The 19,274-nt window shown below is 34.4% G+C and overlaps 1 protein-coding gene and 1 long non-coding RNA gene across 4 annotated transcripts; both read right to left on the minus strand.

Annotated features, from left to right (window-relative positions):
* Positions 1-9,027: 9,027 nt before the first annotated feature.
* Positions 9,028-12,094, minus strand: LOC143258219 (uncharacterized). Its single transcript, XM_076517213.1, has 3 exons — positions 11,566-12,094; positions 11,130-11,196; positions 9,028-9,706 (listed from the first exon to the last, which is right to left on the minus strand). The coding sequence occupies exons 1-3, from the start codon at positions 11,800-11,802 to the stop codon at positions 9,570-9,572; spliced, it is 441 nt and encodes a 146-aa protein (XP_076373328.1). The 5' UTR covers positions 11,803-12,094; the 3' UTR covers positions 9,028-9,569.
* A 2,914-nt stretch (positions 12,095-15,008) lies between these two features.
* Positions 15,009-17,984, minus strand: LOC143258220 (uncharacterized). Of its 3 annotated transcripts, none has more exons than XR_013032208.1 (2): positions 17,515-17,984; positions 15,009-15,525 (listed from the first exon to the last, which is right to left on the minus strand). It is a non-coding gene; the product is annotated as an uncharacterized LOC143258220 (long non-coding RNA). The 3 variants fall into 3 exon arrangements; XR_013032209.1 differs by lacking the exon at positions 17,515-17,984 and adding an exon at positions 16,952-17,499; XR_013032207.1 differs by having other exon boundaries at positions 15,020-15,530; positions 17,515-17,959.
* Positions 17,985-19,274: the final 1,290 nt, after the last annotated feature.

The following is a 19,274-nucleotide window of genomic DNA, read 5'->3' on the forward strand; positions in this document are numbered from 1 at the left end:
CGGACGACTTTCACTCTTTCTTACAACGTATAACATTGTGATTGTTTGTCATTAACAATCCGGCGACAGTCAAGAAGCCTTTTCAAGACAATTGAACTATTAACTTGTTTCAGTTCTGAAAACATGGATTCGATATCCATTGTGAGTACAGCAACAACTAAAATTAATTTCACAAATTATTTAATTCCTTTAATTAATACATTACAGGTAATGATTTATATTCTTTAAGCATTTAACTGTATAATTTTAATTTTCAATAACCTATAGATTAATAGGAGACAATGTTCTAGGGAATTTAATTCCTCTTCAGTATTTACAAAATAACATTTTTACTGTGCTGACCTCTACTATTTAATAGAATACTCACTGTGAGTCTTGTAATTTTCAATACTTCCCAAGACTGTAAAATCTGTAAAAGACTATTTATTAAGTTGTCACGAAAAAAATTAAATTATATTAAATAAAATATTATACACGAAATACTGAATTAATAATTACAAACATACATAGCAAATAGCAAGTGATAAGAAAATAATCATCAATTATTTATGTCAGTCCTTAGTTGCAGTTTTTTATTCAGTTTTCTGATTGTATAAAGAGTTTCTAAGGTTCAAACATTTCAGCGACCCCTGGATGTGCATTCCTGTACGTGTTGAGTGAATTTCCCTGGGAAGGTTCTGTTGTTTCAGTTTACCTCCTTCAGGATATAACCTGCTACCCATGTGTTTACTGGGCGTGGTGACACGTGAAGGGGAGGACAGAATTCTGGCGGTTGAGGGATCCAGCCTTAGTTCATCACTTTGGCCTTGAATTCATGTTGACGGGCGGCTTTGGGTTGGCCCCTTTAGGGTCAATAGGCTTGTCCACTTGGGTTGGAGTTAACCAAGGACCACTGTTGGATGTCTTCAACAGGTATTGTGCACATTGTACGTGATGCTGTAGTTTGGTCATAGTGTTCACGAATCCATGACGTTGCTGCAGTGTCCTTGTTTGGTATTGTACTGCGCCTCCTCATAGATACATAATGGTTGGAGTCAGTGAGCACCGAAAAATTATTTTTTATTATGCATCCTGCAAATATAAATTCAATAAATATTGAAGAAAAAGTCGATTGGTAAATGACCATGTCTTGAAGATTGTTAGCAGCAAACTTCAACATCTGTAACACCTGTATCTTATTTTCTTACATTACATTCTCCCTCATACGATCCTTTAGAGCAAATTCTCCCTTTTTCATTTAGAAGGACTAGAGGAACTTGCTGGCTCTCCAAAGTCAATCAAAAAAGCTTCGTTCTGTTGACATGTTGGTGGTAATATCCACATCTCTAACATTGAAAGGCAATTAGGGATATAAATATTGAGGTTCCGTGCTACTTTGAATACGTCACAAGGAGTTATTGTTGAGAAAAATTTGAAAAACATCCCGAGTCAGAGATTCTCGCTGGTTTCTCCACCGAAGTAGTTTCTGCAGTGAGGCGTATCTCCACTCGCAAGGATGGAATTATAATGCCGACCAATGTCCTCTTTTTAACTTTTACATCACTGTGTACATCTGACACAACCAAGGCAGGTTATCTTAATTGAAAGATACTACTATATATTATAAACCATCTCAGTTGTTTCCACTGTCACCGATTCGGTTACTCGAATACATCATGTCATGGTTCCTTGACTGTGCTCGTTTGGTTGCAAGGATCACGATGCCTATGAGTGTGAAATGGACACTCATTTCTTCAAACCAATGGCTTTTACCCAATCTAATTTCATTGTTGTCCTAAATGGTTGGAGGAAAAAGAGTTGCAGCGCTTGTAAATGATTCAAAACATTTCGTACGCTAAGAATCGAAAATTCCTACCCACCACTTCATCTCTGACTTGTGCTGCTGCACTTCCTTTCACTACTATAGCTGGAGTGGAGTGCAAACTGATCTCTCTGTGCCTCCAAAAGAATCGTTCTCAAACAATAGAAAAATTCTTTTGACCTTCATGGTTCAAAAAGATGATGAATCAACAGCAACACCCATCTCTGTCGCAAACATTCATTCAAAGAAACCCCAAGATCTATTTCCTTTAGTTCCGAGAACGTCTTCTTCTCCCTCCTCAACATGCAAAACATTCATTCGTTCACGTCCTCAGTCGCTGGAATCCTATTCCAACAACAAAGACCTGATAATCGACCCAGAACAGGATCCATGGAGATCGACAGATCTCAATCGAAAAAGGAAAATAGAGACAAAAGACGCATTCGTAAACTGAAGGGCTCTCTACCCAATTCGCCTACAAATAAATAAAAATGGGCACTTTGATACAATGGAACTGTCGAGTTTTACATTCTAATCTGGGTGACACAAAAGCACTGATTGCTTTGTACCATCCTGTATGTGTTTCCTTAGAGAAAACATTTCTGAAACCTGCCGATACAGCCGCCCTTTGGCAGTTTTCTTTGTGCATAAATGACAGGTTGTGTGATGGACTAGTGCATGGAGGTGTTACACTGTTGGCTGACCAGCATGTTTCCTCCAAATCCTTTTCACACGACACATCCTTGAAGGCCGTAGCCGTCAGAGTTTCCTTGGGTTGTACCATCACTGTTTGTTTTCTCTATCTGTCGCCAGGACAGGCCTGTGTTCAAGTGGACCTTTATGCCTAATTGAACAGTTGCCGTCTCTCTTTTTAATTCTGGGAGAATTTGATGAACGTAATCTCCTCTAGGGAAGTGCTAATATTAATGTTAGGTGTGTTTCAGTAGAGCGTATGCTCTCTGATCATTACTTTAATTCATTTACTTGCTTTACTTCATTTCATCTCATAATTTGCTCCTCTTCATTATTTCCCCACTTTTCATGAATGGTTGACAATAAATCACGAGTCAGTGATCATTTTCCTGTGTTAGCCATCCCTATATTACTTGTATGAGATCAGAAGGAAGGCAGATAGTAATCACCGTCCATCGCACACTGTTGGTGATCTTTTTACATACAAAGTGCACAATAAACCGAATCATATAACGACTCTGTGGCTGAAAAGGGCCGCACGTTCTATGAAACGGGGATTCGATTTCTTGACCGAAAAAATTCGATTTGAGCTCACTAACAACCTGGTCATACCTGGACGGTATAAATACTCTTGGTCCTGTGTCACGACATACTCCTGTTTTTCACATGACAGAAGTCATTCTTACTAGTTCCTAAGGCTTTACAGCTTCAAACATGTTGAACTCTTACCTAATTATTTGTTATGGTTAATTTCAAAGTCCAGCTTTATTGACAGTTCAACTGTAAATATTCTTAAATAGCCTCCTAAAGGGAATTTTTATGGTTAGTTAATAAAGTATATGTGTTTTCTGTTGTAACAATTACACCGCAACACTACTATACATTTTTCATCATTAAATACATAAAATCAAACACTAAACGACTTCCTTTTCTTTACAATTTAGATTCTGATTATAGTTCCAATTTTTTATACAGTTCAACAGTATAGGATATAAACAGCCTAACACCAGAAAAACACATCGTTATATCACAGTGTAAGTTTGTTTGTTTTTTAATTTCGCACAATGCTACTCGAGGACTATCTCTGCTAGTCGTCCCTAATTTAGTAGTGTAACACTAGAGGGAAGGCAGCTAGTCATTACCACCCACCGCCAACAAATAGTGGGATTGACCGACGCATTATAACGCCCCCACGGCTGACGGGGATGCGAACCCGCGACCTTCAGAATACGAGTCGCACGCCTTAACACGCTTGGCCATGCCGTATCACCAAAATGTAAAAATACGTTTTGTGTACAATAAATGGTCCATAATAATACTGTTGATACTTCTGTATGAGAGACGTTTAATAAAATACCAAATGACATCCTGTCCTTGTTTATTTGTTGTTGTTTTTTGGAATTAAGCACAAAACTATACAATGGACTAGCTCTACTCTGACTACCATGGGTGTCGAAACCCGATTTTTTGGCGGTGCTTTCTGTAATTTAACACGTTGGTTTGATTTTAAGTTCCGGCGTTAAGACAATTACATGAAACTTGCAATATAATAAAAGTAAAAAACTAATTATCCGTATAATGATAATACAGTACACAGGCTACTAACTGTCAGACATAACACTATCTTTGGTTCAGTAAATGAGAACTAAGTGATCTGTTAAAATGTACTATTTCACACTTATTTATGTGTAATGTATCCGTGTAAAATTTAGAAAGCTATTACAACCAATCCAAATTTAACAATACTTTCTATATAATGATAGTCGTAACGCAAGTTTATGTATTTTTTCAAAAGTTAATAGTTGTTTCAAAGTGATGATATTTTAATTATCTGTATGCGAATTGTGTAGAGAATCCTTCTGTTTACGACACGTCGTTTTTTTTTCATTTTATTTATTCGAGGGAGCTCTGTGGACTACCATGGATCCTGTCCTGGGCAGATTGGGGAAGTCTTTTCGTTGGAAGAGGATATACCGGAACCAAATGAAGTGGATATTGGGCTTGCCAGAATGACTGTCATGAACAAGATGGGTGGTTTCGAAAATTCATCACGTTTTTTAACCATGGAGGTCCAAAGATTCTTCATATAGTTTGAGAACGATTATTTTCAAAGCACAAAGAGATCCGTCTGCACTATCAGTGTGGGAGTGAAACCAAGTGCAGCAGTTTACGAGCGAGATTAAATGCTGGGCAGCAATTTTCGACCATCAGGGTAAATTATGTTTTGAATCGTTTTCAAATGCTAAACCTTATTTTCTTCCAACCATTTAGGGCAGAAGGAACATAGGATGTGTGAAAGCCATTATAAATGACGCAATGAAGATCCGTTTAACACTCATAGGCATTGTGGTCCTTGCTACCGCAAAACCCACACATCAAGAAATCAAAACATGATGTCATTGAGTGACAGAACCAATGACACCAGAAACATTTGAGAGTGTTGGGAATGTGTTCCTGTAACTTGCAATTAAGGCAACCTTCCTAGATGGTGACAAGTGGACGCAGTTATGTAAATGTTAAAATGAGGACATCTGTGGGCATCGTAATTCTATCTTTGCGAATGGTGATTCACCTAACTGCAGAAACTCTGTAAGTGGAAAAACCAGTGAGAATCTCAGATTCGAGGATATTCTTCAAATACCTCTCAACAATATCTACTCTTGACGAATTCAAAGTAGCATGTGGTGTGATCTCTATAGGTATATCTTCAATCGCCTTTGACTCTAAAAGGAGTTCGCTGTGTTTACATGTGGATGTTTCTACCAATACGTACCTACAGAAAAGATTTTGGACTGACTCTGGAGAGCCAGCAAGTCTCTCTTGTTCCTTCTGAATAAAAAAGTGAGACATAATAAAAAAAAGAAGTTTTGGTGTCCATTAACCCCCTACCATGAAGCCACACTATGAAAAGCAGTACAATTTCAAACAAAGACACTAAAAAGAATGCCACGGTTTCGTGAACACTATACCTAAACACCACCATCAAATACAATGTCCACAAAACCTGTTGAGAACACATAACACTGCTACTTCATTAACGCTAGCCCAAATAGAGCAGCCAATTGAGCCAAGATGGCCACACTAAAGCCGCCTGTCTGCATTAATTCCAGTCAAAGGTTTTGTGTTAGGATTAGACCCCTCAACATCCAGGATCCTCTCCTCCCCTTCACGTGTCACCACCTTCAGCAAACACGTGTGGTGGATGTATGGATCCCTGAGGAGATAAACTAAAAAACAGAACATTCTCTGGGAGGACCCCTCACCACGTACAGGAATCCACACTGAGAGGTCACAGAAATGTTCCAACCTTAGAAACTCTTTGTATAAACAGACAATTCAATAAAAATTACCACATAGAACTGACATAAAAATAGACACCATCATGAAACAGATGATTACTTGCCTACCACGTGTCACTTGCTATGTCTGTTTATATTTAATAATACCGTATTTCGTGGTAATATTTTATTTCATATACATTAAAAACTTTTCGTCATTAATTAATAATTAGACAATTCCAGATTTTACTATCCATGGAAGTATTGGAAATTACTGGACTCACAATAAGTATTGTAATGAAGGGTAGAGGGCAGCACGGTCAAAAATATTTGCGCAAGTTATTTAAGCAGAATTAAATTCCATATAACATTCTCTCATATCAATCTAGAGGTTGTTGAAAATTAATATTGCTTAAAGAATATAAAACATTAACTGCACTCTGTAAATTATAAAAAAAATTAGACACTTTATGAAATTTTTGTTGTTGCTTGCCAATAAAAGATATCGAAACCATATTTTTGAATCAAAAGACTTCTTGACTGTCACTACATTGTGAATGACAAACAATTACAATGTTATTCGTATTAGGGAAGAGTGACGTTGTCCGATATTTTTCGTCATATCAGTTACTGTTTTCTAATTCCAAGTGGATTAAAAGGTATTAATGAATGGAATGAATAATCGTTCAGTGAAATTGTTCGCTGTCCAACACCTTTTTATATCACCCACTGTTGTCTTAAATCGGCAGTCAATGTGTAACCTAAACATCTCTTTCTTCTAATTTTAAATTTTATCCAACAGTTTGAACCACACTTTTTGATAAATGTTTAATCAGTCCTTAAATTGGTCCAAATAGCGCATTTAAACGCTTATCTTACTTATACAATTCGACTGTTTTATTTACAAGTATTTTAATTATTTGGTTTAAATATTTTTCATCTGTTTTATTCAACATATTGTTTTATTTCCTGACACATCATTTAGAACACAGGTGTTTCAACCATGGGCTTTTGACTATCATTCCTGTACTTTCTTTTCTTGGGAGTTTGCCAGTTATGTTGTCAACGGGTCGAATGTCTTCTACATTTTTCATAATATACATATCATTGTATTTTAAATTTTACATATCTCTCCTTTCATAAAAGACATATCGGAGGCTATTCATATATATCACATTATATATTTAAATTTCTTTTATATTTTTAAAAGCATTTCAAGATCTAATTCACCACTTATCGTACAAGAAATATGCTAATAATATCCGGAAGAAAAACGTTTTTTTATACAAATTAAAGTGTAACCAGGACTGCGAAAGGTTTTCATTTAAATTAAAGAAACTCTCCACTGTGGGAGAACAAATAAAGATCGTACATTTCTTGTTCCTCGTGAATCGTTTAGTATGAATTCTGGATGATAAGGTGCTACTGACTGGCTTTATTGTCTGTGATCAGGAATTAAATATTAGGGACGGTAGAAAATAGCTTTAGTGTTTTTTCCCATAAATAGAAAACGTTATATCAAAATTATTTTGTCTTCATCCAAACCTTTATGATTTTCAAGTCATTAAGTTTTGCTATTGTCGTTAAGTGTTAAGGTGAGGTTGAACACAATTGTTTTACTTTTAATATTGTCTTCGTAATTCATGAAGCTAACTTCTAAAACAGCTAATTCAATGTCTTCACATAAACCCCTATGGTATAGAGGTAAGTTTAGGTAGTTATTGTATTTAAATCCTGAAACTTAGGACTTATACTGTGGGAGTGTTAACAAGTGGTAACGTAAAGCGTGAAATTAAGATATCTTTCAAAAGTTTAAAACATTTTTTTAAATTTCTGGTGTTACACTTTTTCACAAATAATTTAAATGGCTTCCTCATTCCCTTTCTTCAGTGTTTGTTTTTGTTATTGAAAATATTTCTTTCCTTCTACCAAAAGTCAGGTCTCTAAAGAGATTTTTCACTTAAGTAGCAAATTTCTCTAAGACGAATAACTTTGGTGAGAAATCCAGTTTTTTGTCATTTAGTGGCCATAAAATTCAATTCTTTCAGAATATAATAAAAACAACAAATGTTTATACTCGTTTTGTCTCGTGTGTTGCGTCACTTTTTTTCTACCTGGACTTGATGATTTTCCTTGTTCCAAGACACTTGACATCATGTTGTTATTCTTAATATTATGATCTAAAAAATTAGTTTAAATTTGTCTTTAACTTAAGTCTGTGACATCTAAAATTTCTGTTAATCAATAAACTTTGAGGTGATGTCAACTAAACTTAAAACCTTTTCACCATCTGTCCAAGAAGTGTACATTGTACAGTCTCACCTTTTCCAAGAATTATGTAAATGCTCTACGATAAACTGCTTCAGTAAAATTACTTCAATATTGATTCTCACAATATTTTCCACTGTAACCCCATTAAGTGAGTTGAGGAGCTTTAATGTAGTTCTGTTTTGTGCAGAAAGTTTATGCATATTTTCTTTAACTGACATCAGCAGTAGAACATGATTTGTGATTTTCAAGTCATTAAATTTCGTTATGTTTCAGTATTGTCGTTATATGTTAAAGTATGGTTAAACACAAACGTTTTAACTGCTATTATTATTATTTAAAACAGCTATACCAAAGTCTTCAAATAGTTCCTCATGGGACGACAATATCCGGTGTTTTATTGCAAACAAAGAAATCAGCAGGCTGACCAATGTGATTTTGTTCTTACAATAAAGAAAGTCTTCAGATATTTATACTGTTCTGAGATATCAGAGAAATGAAACATTCTGTTGTTCAACTTTTTTGAGTTAAGACAAGAAACTCTTCAGAACCAGTGAATATTAGAAATATCATCATGTAAATTAGGCATCTTTGTTATAATATTAAAATCCTAGATGACCTTTATTAAGTATAATACATAGGGTATAGTTTGATTTTATTTATTTTACTCAGTTATAGGCCCGGCATGGCTTAGCGCGTTAAGGCGTGCGCTTCGTAATCTGAGGGTCGCGGGTTCGCGCCCGAGTCACGCCAAACATGCTCGCCCTCCCAGCCGTGGGGGCGTTATAAGTTACGGTCAATCCCACTTTTCGTTGCTAAAAGAGTAGCCCAAGAGTTGGCGGTTGGTGGTGATGACTAGCTGCCTTCCCTCTAGTATTACACTGCTAAATTAGGGACGGCTAGCACAGATAGCCCTCGAGTAGCTTTGTGCGAAATTCCAAAACAAACAAATACTCAGTTATTAAGAAATAATGTTAAATACTTTTATTTAGAATACTTATCGATTCAGCAATTTTTCATTTCAATTTCGAAGTCAACCTCACTTTATGTTGAAAGAAAACATGCCAATTAATCAAAATTACATAAGAAGGTTCTTTGTCAACGGGATTCGAACCATAAATTGTCGAATATATAATTCTGAGGAAGTTAGACAGAAGGCAAGTAATTATCACATTATTTGTAAAAGCTAACTAATATTTACTATTAAAATATTCGGTTTCAAAACGTGTTTCAAACTGCTTGCCGATCTCTTATTGTACATTAACGTTATGATTCTAAATATTTTTAAAGACAGCTACTTGGTTTAAAAGAGGCTTCAAATTCATTTTCCTCCATTGAGAAACTGGTAAAACTGAGAACTTATAATGTTAGAATTCAAGTTTTTATCCATCATGAGGTCCCAAAAACACCATTGACAGCTATGTGCTTAATAAAAAAATACATAAATTATTTCTATTGTATATATTTATTGATAATGACATTCCAAGTGAAAACTTTGGTATTATCAGTGTTATTCCCCATCTCTTTTATCACAACTTTCCACCAGCGAATCTATCTCCTAATCCAGGACGAAGTCGAACACCAGAAAAACAACAACAGGTAGGAGGAACATCACAGCAAGTATAATATCCTATACATACGATGACCTCTCGGCAAGTCTCCACAGCTTCTCTCACAAAAGAAAAGTCACATCATTAGAAGACATATTACTGATAATATTTTAAAATTTGTTTTTCGTCACTATTTATTTATTTGTGAAACCTAACCAATAAACATTATGTTTAAAAAATTCTTAACATTATGTCATTTCCAAGTTTAACCAGTGATGTTACAGAACACATCAGAAAATATGATCATATTTAACAGTTACATTAATATGTTTATTTCGTCAATAAAAGCTTCCGTCTTTAATTTTTAAACCAATATACTTTGTTTTCAAGATAGTATCTCGTGTAAAATTTCAGTCATATATTTTAAGCTAATGCTATTCATCAAGTTTAATTATAATACCATGATTACGTGTATAAAACTCTACTTTCAATTGCTTGACCAAAGGTACATAACATCCTCAGAACAGAGATGTTAAGGTAATCTCTATTGGCTAGCTAGCATACTAATTACCGTATTTTACGCTTTGTAGGACGATACAACATATAAGACGCACAATAATTCGGAAAAACAATTCTGAGAAAAGAAAAAAAAACTTCAGTAACAACTTGATTCAGCCTTGAATATTTTTTAACCTGATTAGTACATACATCATATACTCCACAGTATATCGACAATACTAATTAAATTGAATGTTTTATGCTATTGAAATTACTTGTAACGGGTAAGTAATGAGATTACGATGTGTATGAGAGGCAGATTTATGTAGATACTAAGGTAGCCTCTTGCCTTAACCAATCACTTTTGTCTTGGACGATGTATGGGGATTATTTAAGGTATTTTACAGAAGTAACAGTGCGTCTTACATGGCATAAATTACGGTATATTGTTTTTACAGCTGTAGATTATGTGTTATAAAAAACAAGTCCACAACACATCTTTCACCTAGCAGCTGTCCTAATAATGTAAATATTATATTATACAGTCGTTATTTAACAACAAACACATCTGAAACAATAATCTGTTATTTTATTGTTAATATTTCTTACTTTTAATTTTATATTCAGTTGTAGCAACAAAGAGAATTTCAATTAAAATATTTACATTAAATGTTATTAGGAGAGATGCTATAAAAGAGCATGGTTGTGTAATCCTAGATTGCTGTATCATACATAAAACCATTTTGCATCAACTTAAATTTTCACGTTTAATTGCTGTAACTTATATAGTCTTTAACAGAAGTATATTATTTTATTACATTATTTTATTAGAAACGTAGATAATATTTGAATTTGTATATACGCATATTTGTTATAAACTATTTTATTTTTATTAAATATTAAGGAACAAACCTCCATGAGAAACAAGAAATAAACATTGTAATAGGTTTTGAAAAAATAAAGACAAACGTAACTTATAATTTCTATCATAACAGATATACTGAGTGTGTGAATTCAGGTTTAAAGAATTTATTATCTCACCTGGAGTTGCTTCCAACAGTGTTATAAACATCAAAAGTATAATTGTTGTAGTTTTCTTTTTTCCGATCTGTTAAAATCAATATTAATGTAAATGGAGAAATGTAACTTTTAACAAAGCTTAAAATAAAACCTCAAAAGTTAGTACAACCCATAAATTCTATATCTTTCTAGCAACAGATATATCAAAACAACACTTAATTTTATGCACGGAAGAAGGAAGTTATAGTAGAAACAGTTTCACGATCTATTACAGGGACACAATAATCATTGTAATAACCGCTCGACGTCTGATGTATAATTCTTTAACGATAAAAATTTCAATTTATAACAATAAATTTTGTTTGATATTTAAAATTTTCACAATCCTTATGTTTTTAACTTAAGAAAAGTTTATATCTAACAACCAAAAGTTCAAAAAGGGGGCCCCGAAAGTTACCCATTTAATGTTTTGCCCGGTCGGCTCCAAGGGCGCTCGCTGGTCTCCAAAAGGAAAGTTTCCTTTGTCCAGCGTTGCCACATATTGCCCATTTCGAAGATGTTGTGGATACTCTATTTGCCCTCCCCCCACGGTAGTGTTCAGGTCGTCAATTGCCGCTAAGGGTAGCGAGGCCGCAGGCACCACTGATGCGATGGAGCGCGAATGAAGAGAGTTCACCCGGAAGGTCATAGCCATACGGACCTACAATGTAACAGCACACAAACACACACACAAATGGAACACTCTTACACCACCCACGAGCGAAACAACACTCGACCAAATGCCAGAGCCTTAACACGCTACAGTACACGGTGTAAAAAAAAAAAAAGACATACATAAACTGCCATATCGGGCACAGGGAAAGATGGCAACAAAACAACGAACCACAATTACGGATCCAAAGTGCCCTAACAAGAAATACTACGAGGGACCGTCACACAATCAACAACTTCCACAACATTTTATTGGAATGTAAATTTTCAGTTAAACTACGATCCTGATACTCAACTGTTATAGTTGTATTTTTAATGAGATGCTCAGTTATAAGAACATCACAACCAATCAGAATGCTTCTAGTTACAGCTGACGTCAAGAATCAAATTGCAGTATTACACGGATATGTAAAGAGACACGCACTGAACCAATAGCAAACTGTAAGTGATTATTTGTTATTTACATGTACAACATTTCTGTTAACGTAGCTCATGTCGTTGTGAAAATAAATTTGAAACTGCGAGTGGAAATGCAGTTGTGTGATAAGGGATGAATGGATAATACCACGTAAATAAGGAAAAACTCATTCAACCATCAGACACACAGTTCATACATACTGAATATACACAAATAATTTATGTATAAAAAATTCGTCTGGGACACACCTAGTTACTAGGTAACACATTTCAAAAATTAAAAAAATCATTATTTATCAATAATTTAAGTTCGAGGTCCAGCTATATTGATAGTTTAACTCAATACGTCTTGAAACAGCCTCCTAACGGGAAAGTGTGTAGCAAGATGTGTTTTCTGGGGTTTATCACTACATTCTAAAACTGCGATTTATTTTTCATCATTAGGTACATAAAATAAGATACTAAATAGCTTCCTCTGCTGTACAATTTAGACTATGGTTCAACTTTTAGACAGTTGAACAGTATAGGGTTCTAAATAGAATGAGACCAGAAAAATATGTCGTTATATCACAGTGTAAGAATATGTTTTGCATGTAATAACTGGTCTATACTTATATTGTATAGACTTCAATACGAGAGACGTTTAATAAAATACCAAACCACTCGTTGTACTTGTTTGGTTGGTTTGTTTTGGAATTAAGCACAAAGCTGTACAATGGATTTCCCTGGTGTTTCCCACAATGGTATCAGAACCCGGATTTTAGTAGTGTTTCCTACACTTAAACACGTTTGTTCAGTTTCAAGTTCCGGCGTTAACACAATTACATGTAAGATGCTATGTAATCAAACTAAGAAACTTATTATTCGTATAATAATAATACAGTACCCAAGAAACCAATTGTCAAACGTACGTACCACTATCCTTGGTTCAGTAAATGAAAACTTACTAATCTTTTCAAATTTATTTCACACCAATTTATGTGTAATGTGTTTTGTAATGTAATATGTCAGTGTAAAATTTAAAAAAGCAACTCACATTTAAGAATAATTTCTATATAATAATAGTCTTTACACGAGTTTAGGTGAATGTTTTTTATATATAAATAGATAACAGACTGACTTTACAAAAATATTAAGATGACTTTTAATAATTTTTCAAATGTATCAAATTTCAAACGAGTTAAAGTTATTTAATATATAATCGTATGTTCTTGTTTTTTACCCTGTTTATACTAGTTGAGTACAGACTATTCAATTGTGTAGTTTTTGTCGTAATTAAATTTCAATAAATGTAGAACACAAATCCTGTGTACACTAAAGATAATTATGTCAAGATTATAAAAGCTGAAACATCAACACTTTCCTACACATATATCATATAGGTAAGTGACCACTTTTACTGTCTTCTGTGTATTGTGCCCTCACAGCCTCCTTCAGGTTTTTCAGCTGTAAACACTAGATAGCAGAAACATTACAATAAACAAAATGTCTTGAACATATAATGCCATCTCCGTAAGTCCCACCAGCTAAAGACTGTGAAGAAAAGCGTTGTTAATCGTAATAAGTCATGGTGGCTTGAGTTGACCAGAGAATACAGCAATGTTATCCAAGGACAGACCCAATTCTTCCAACTGCGCCCGTATACGTAGGCCAAAAGGAGCAATGGTAGATCGTCTGTTCTGAAAAAGCAAGACCCACAGGGTAAGAAACATACAACCCCAGGTGTAATGCTGGGGTAGAGATCGATATTTCGAAGCATACAGTAAAGATAGTTCAATCGGCGGAGGTGTAGATACTAATCACACAACTTCATTTTCGCTTACAGTTTTAAAAGTTTTTCCACCACTACGTTAACTATACGTTAACAGAAATGTTTTACATGTAAATAACAAATAATCACTCCCAGTTTTGTATTAGCTGAGTGTGTGTCTCTCTGCATATCTCTATGATAGTGTAATTTTATTCTTGACGTCAACTGTTATAAGAATCATATTGATTGGTTGTGATATTTCTGGAAATAAGCATCTCATTAAAATACAACTATAATAGTTGAGTATCAGGATCATAGTCTAATTGTATATTTACACTACAATGAAACGTAGTAGAAGTGTCTGATGGTTCGACAGTTCTTGATGGTATTATTTTTAGTTGCGGTACATGTGATATTGAATAGTATTACAAAGTAGGACCCTTTTGCTACGGATTACAATAGTGTCCACAATTGTTGTTGCTGCGTTAATCTGTGCCCTATATGGGAGTGTGTGCGTTTGTCTCCTGTTGCTTCAACGTGTACAGTTTCGTCCGTGTATCTTGTTCGAGAGTGTTTTTCAGTTTATGTACATTGGGTTCTTTTTTGTTGCTTTTTGTTGCGTGTAACTTTCATGTAGATCGTTATGGTTACGACTATCCGACCATAAATATGTTCAGCCGTGATCCATCTGCTTTGTGGTGACAGCAGCCTCAGCACCATCGGCTGTTTTAGACACAATAAATACCAACTTGGGATGTAGCAATGTTGAATGTCTTCAACACTTTGGAATGCGCGTTATGTGGCAAGACATCACTCAGTTTATGCACTCCCTCAATCCTTGTCTCCACGATCAGCTGGTGCAACCCATCACCTTGGGTGAGTGTCGGTCGGCCATTCGATCCATGTCGCTTGATAAGTGTCCTAGGCAGGATGGACTGCCGGTGGAAGTTTAGAGCCACATGTGGCATCTTGTTGGACCCTCTTTCGTCAAACTACGGTGTCAATGCCCCCGGGACGCTGGATGGACTCATTACTCTAATCCAAAAGAATCCCAATCAGTCTGAAGATCTTAGCTCGTGGCCACCATATCTCTCTTGAATGTGGATGCAAGGATTACTTCTAAAGTCCTTTTTGCCCGTTTTGTTGCGATTATGCCTTCAATGGTTCACTGCACTCAGACGTGTGACCGAGGCTTCAAATTCATTTACCTCCATTGAGAAACTAGAACAATTGATAACTTATAATGTTAGAATTCAGTTTTCTGTCCATCGTGAGGACCCAAAAACACCATTGTCAGCTATATGCTTAATAACAAAAAACACAGGAACTATTTCTATTATATATATTTATTGATAATGACATTCCACGCGAAACCTCTGGAATTCGAAGCGTTATTCGTTTATCTCAACTTTCCACCAGGAAATCTATCTCCTGATCCAGGACGATGTCGAACACCAGAAAAACAACAACAGGTAGGAGGAACATCACAGCAAGTATAATATCCTGTACATACGATGCCCTCTCGGCAAGTCTCCACAGCTTCTCTCACAAAAGAAAAGTCACATCATTAGAAGACATATTACTGATAATATTTTAAAATTTGTTTTTTCGTCACTATTTATTTATTTGTGAAACCTAACCAATAAACATTATGTTTAAAAAATTCTTAACATTATGTCATTTCCAAGTTTAACCAGTGATGTTACAGAACACATCAGAAAATATGATCATATTTAACAGTTACATTAATATGTTTATTTCGTCAATAAAAGCTTCCATCTTTAATTTTTAAACCAATATACTTTGTTTTCAAGATAGTATCTCGTGTAAAATTTCAGTCATATATTTTAAGCTAATGCTATTCATCAAGTTTAATTATAATACCATGATTACGTGTATAAAACTCTACTTTCAATTGCTTGACCAAAGGTACATAACATCCTCAGAACAGAGATGTTAAGGTAATCTCTATTAGCTAGATAGCATACTAATTACCGTATTTTACGCTTTGTAGGACGATACAACATATAAGACGCACAATAATTCGGAAAAAGAATTCTGAGAAAAGAAAAAAAAAACTTCAGTAACAACTTGATTCAGCCTTGAATATTTTTTAACCTGATTAGTACATACATCATATACTCCACAGTATATCGACAATACTAATTAAATTGAATGTTTTATGCTATTGAAATTACTTGAAACGGGTAAGTAATGAGATTACGATGTGTATGAGAGGCAGATTTATGTAGATACTAAGGTAGCCTCTTCCCATAACCCATCACTTTTGTCTTGGAAGATGTATGGGGATTATTTAAGGTATTTTTACAGAAGTAACAGTGCGTCTTACATGGCATAAATTACGGTATAATGTTCTTACAGCTGTAGATTATGTGTTATAAAAAACAAGTCCACAACATAAGATGTATCATCTAGCAGCTGTCCTAATGTAACTGTTATTTTATACAGTCGTTACTTAACAACAAACACATCTGAAACAATAAGCTGTTATTTTATTGTTAATATTTCTTACTTTTAGTTTTCTATTCAGTTGTAGCAACAAAGAGAATTTCAGTTAAAATATTTACTTTAAATGTTATAAGGAAAGGTGTTATAAAAGATCATGGTTGTGTAATCCTAGGTTGCTGTATCATACATAAAATCATTTTGACATAATTTAAATTTTCACGTTGAATTGCTGTAAATTATATAGTCTTCAACAGAAGTATATTATTTTATTACATTCTTTCATTAGAAACGTAGATAATATTTGAATTTGTATATACACATATTTGTTATAAACTATTTTATTTTTATTAAATATTATGTAACAAACCTCCATAAGAAACAAGAAATAAACATTTTAATAAGTTTTGAAAAAGTAAAGAAAAACGTAACTTGTAATTTCTATCATAACAGATAAACTGTGTGTGTGAATTCAGGTTTAAAGAATTTACGATCTAACCTGGAGTTGCTTCCAACAGTGTTATAAACATCAAAAGTATAATTGTTGTAGTTTTCATTTTTCCGATCTGTTAATATCAATATTAATGTAATTAGTGAAATGAAACTTTTAACGAAGTATAAATTAAAACCTCAAAAGTTAGTACAACCTATGAATTCTATATCTTTCTAGCAACAGATATATAAGAACAACACTTAATTTTATGCACGGAAGAAGGAAGTTACAGTAGAAACAGTTTCACGATCTATTACAGGGACACAATAATCATTGTAATAACCGCTTGACATTTAATGTATGATTTTTGAACGACAAAAATTTCAATTTATAACAATAAATTTTGTTTGATATTTAAAATGTTTTCATCCTTCATGTTTTCAACTTAAAAAAAGTTTATATCTAACAACCAAGAACAATACCCGACCGATCAATCAAAACATACAGAAAGTTTAACAAGAGATAGAAAAACGGTAAAGTCACCATGAAGGTAGCGAAATGTTAAATTGTAAACTGAAAACAAAAACACGTCGTGGGACAGTTCAAAAGGGGTCGCCCCGAGAGCTTACTCATTTAAAGTTTTGCACGGTCGGCTCCAACGGCGCTCGCTGGTCTCCAAAAGGAAAGTCTCCTTTGTCCAGCGTTGCCACATATTGCCCATTTCGAAGATGTCGTGGATACTCTATTTGCCTACCCCCCACGGTAGTATTTAAGTCGTCAATTGCCGCTAAGGGTAGCGAGGCCGCAGGCACCACTAGTAGGATGGAGCGCGAATGAACGGAGTTCAAATGGAAGGCCATAGCCATACCAACCTACGATGTAGCAGCACACAAACACACACACAAATGGAACACTCTTACACCACCTACGATCGAAACAACTCTCGACCAAAGTCCACGGACTTAACACGCTACAGTAAACGGTGTAAAAAAAACATACACAAACTGCCATATCGGGCACAGGGAATAATGGCAACAAAACAACGAACCATAATTACGGATCCGTAGTGCCCTAACAAGAAATACCACGAGGGACCGTCACACAATCAGCAACTTCTACAACGTTTTATTGGAGTGTAAATATACAGTTAAACTATGATCCTGATACTCAACTATTACAGTTGTATTTTTAATGAGATGCATAGTTATAAGAACATCACAACCAATCAGAATGCTTCTGGTAACAGCTGGCGTCAAGAATCAATTTGTAGTATTACATAGATATGCAGAGAGATAAACACAGAACCATTAGCAAACTGTAAGTGATTATTTGTTTTTACAAGTAAAACATTTCTGTTAACGTGACTCATGTAGTTGTGGAAATAACTTTGAAACTGCAAGTGGAAATGAAGTTGTGTGACAAGGGATGAATGGATAATACCACGTAAATAAGGAAAAATTAATTCAACCATCAGACACCCAGTTCATACATACTGAATATACACAAATAATTTATGTATAAAAAATTCGTCTGGGACACACTTAGTTACCAGGTAATACATTAAAAAAATCAAGTATCATTTTCCATTATTTACCAATAATTTAAGTTCGAGGTCCAGCTATATTGATAGTTTAACTTAATACATCCTGAAATAGCCTCCTAACGGGAAAGTGTAAAGCTAGATGTGTTTTATGGGGTTTATCACTACATTCTAAAACTGCTATTTATCTTTCATCATTAGGTATATAAAATAAAATACTAAATTGCTTCCTCTGCTGTACAATTTAGATTATGGTTCAGCTTTTAGACAGGTGAACAGTATAGGGTTCTAAGTAGAATAACACCAGAAAAATGTGTCGTTATATCATAGTGTAAGAATATCTTTTGTATGCAATAACTGGTCCATACTTTCCATACTTATATTGTATATACTTCTATGCGAGAGACGTTTAATAAAATACCACACCACTTCCTGTACTTGTTTGGTTGGTTTGTTTTGGAATTAGCACAAAGCTGTACAATGGATTACCTGGGACCTGCTGACAATGGTATCTAAACCGGGTTTTTAGCAGTGCTTCCAATACCTAAACACATTAGTTCAGGTTTATGTTCCGGCGTTAAAAGAATTACATGTAAGATGCTATGTAATCAAACTAAGAAAATTATTATTCGTATAATAATAACACAGTACCCAAGCAACCAATTATCAAACGTACCACTATCCTTGGTTCAGTAATTGAAAACTTACTAATATTTTCAAATTTATTATTTCACACCAATTTATGTGTAATGTATTTTGTAGTGTAGTATGTTCGTGTAAAATTTAAAAACCAACCCTCATTTAACAATAATTTCTATATAATAATAGTCTTTACACGAGTTTAGATAA

This window comes from Tachypleus tridentatus, chromosome 7, assembly GCF_004210375.1.
Source record: "Tachypleus tridentatus isolate NWPU-2018 chromosome 7, ASM421037v1, whole genome shotgun sequence".
Classification (NCBI taxonomy): domain Eukaryota; kingdom Metazoa; phylum Arthropoda; class Merostomata; order Xiphosura; family Limulidae; genus Tachypleus; species Tachypleus tridentatus.

Excerpts from the sequence above, each read along its gene's own strand:
- LOC143258219 (XM_076517213.1), bottom strand. The coding sequence starts at position 11,802 with ATGGCTATGACCTTCCGGGTGAACTCTCTTCATTCGCGCTCCATCGCA. Across the intron at positions 11,197-11,565 it reads CCGGGCAAAACATTAAATGG|ATCGGAAAAAAGAAAACTAC; the intron begins GTAACTTTCGGG and ends TGATTTTAACAG. Across the intron at positions 9,707-11,129 it reads ACTGTTGGAAGCAACTCCAG|CTGTGGAGACTTGCCGAGAG; the intron begins GTGAGATAATAA and ends TTGTGAGAGAAG.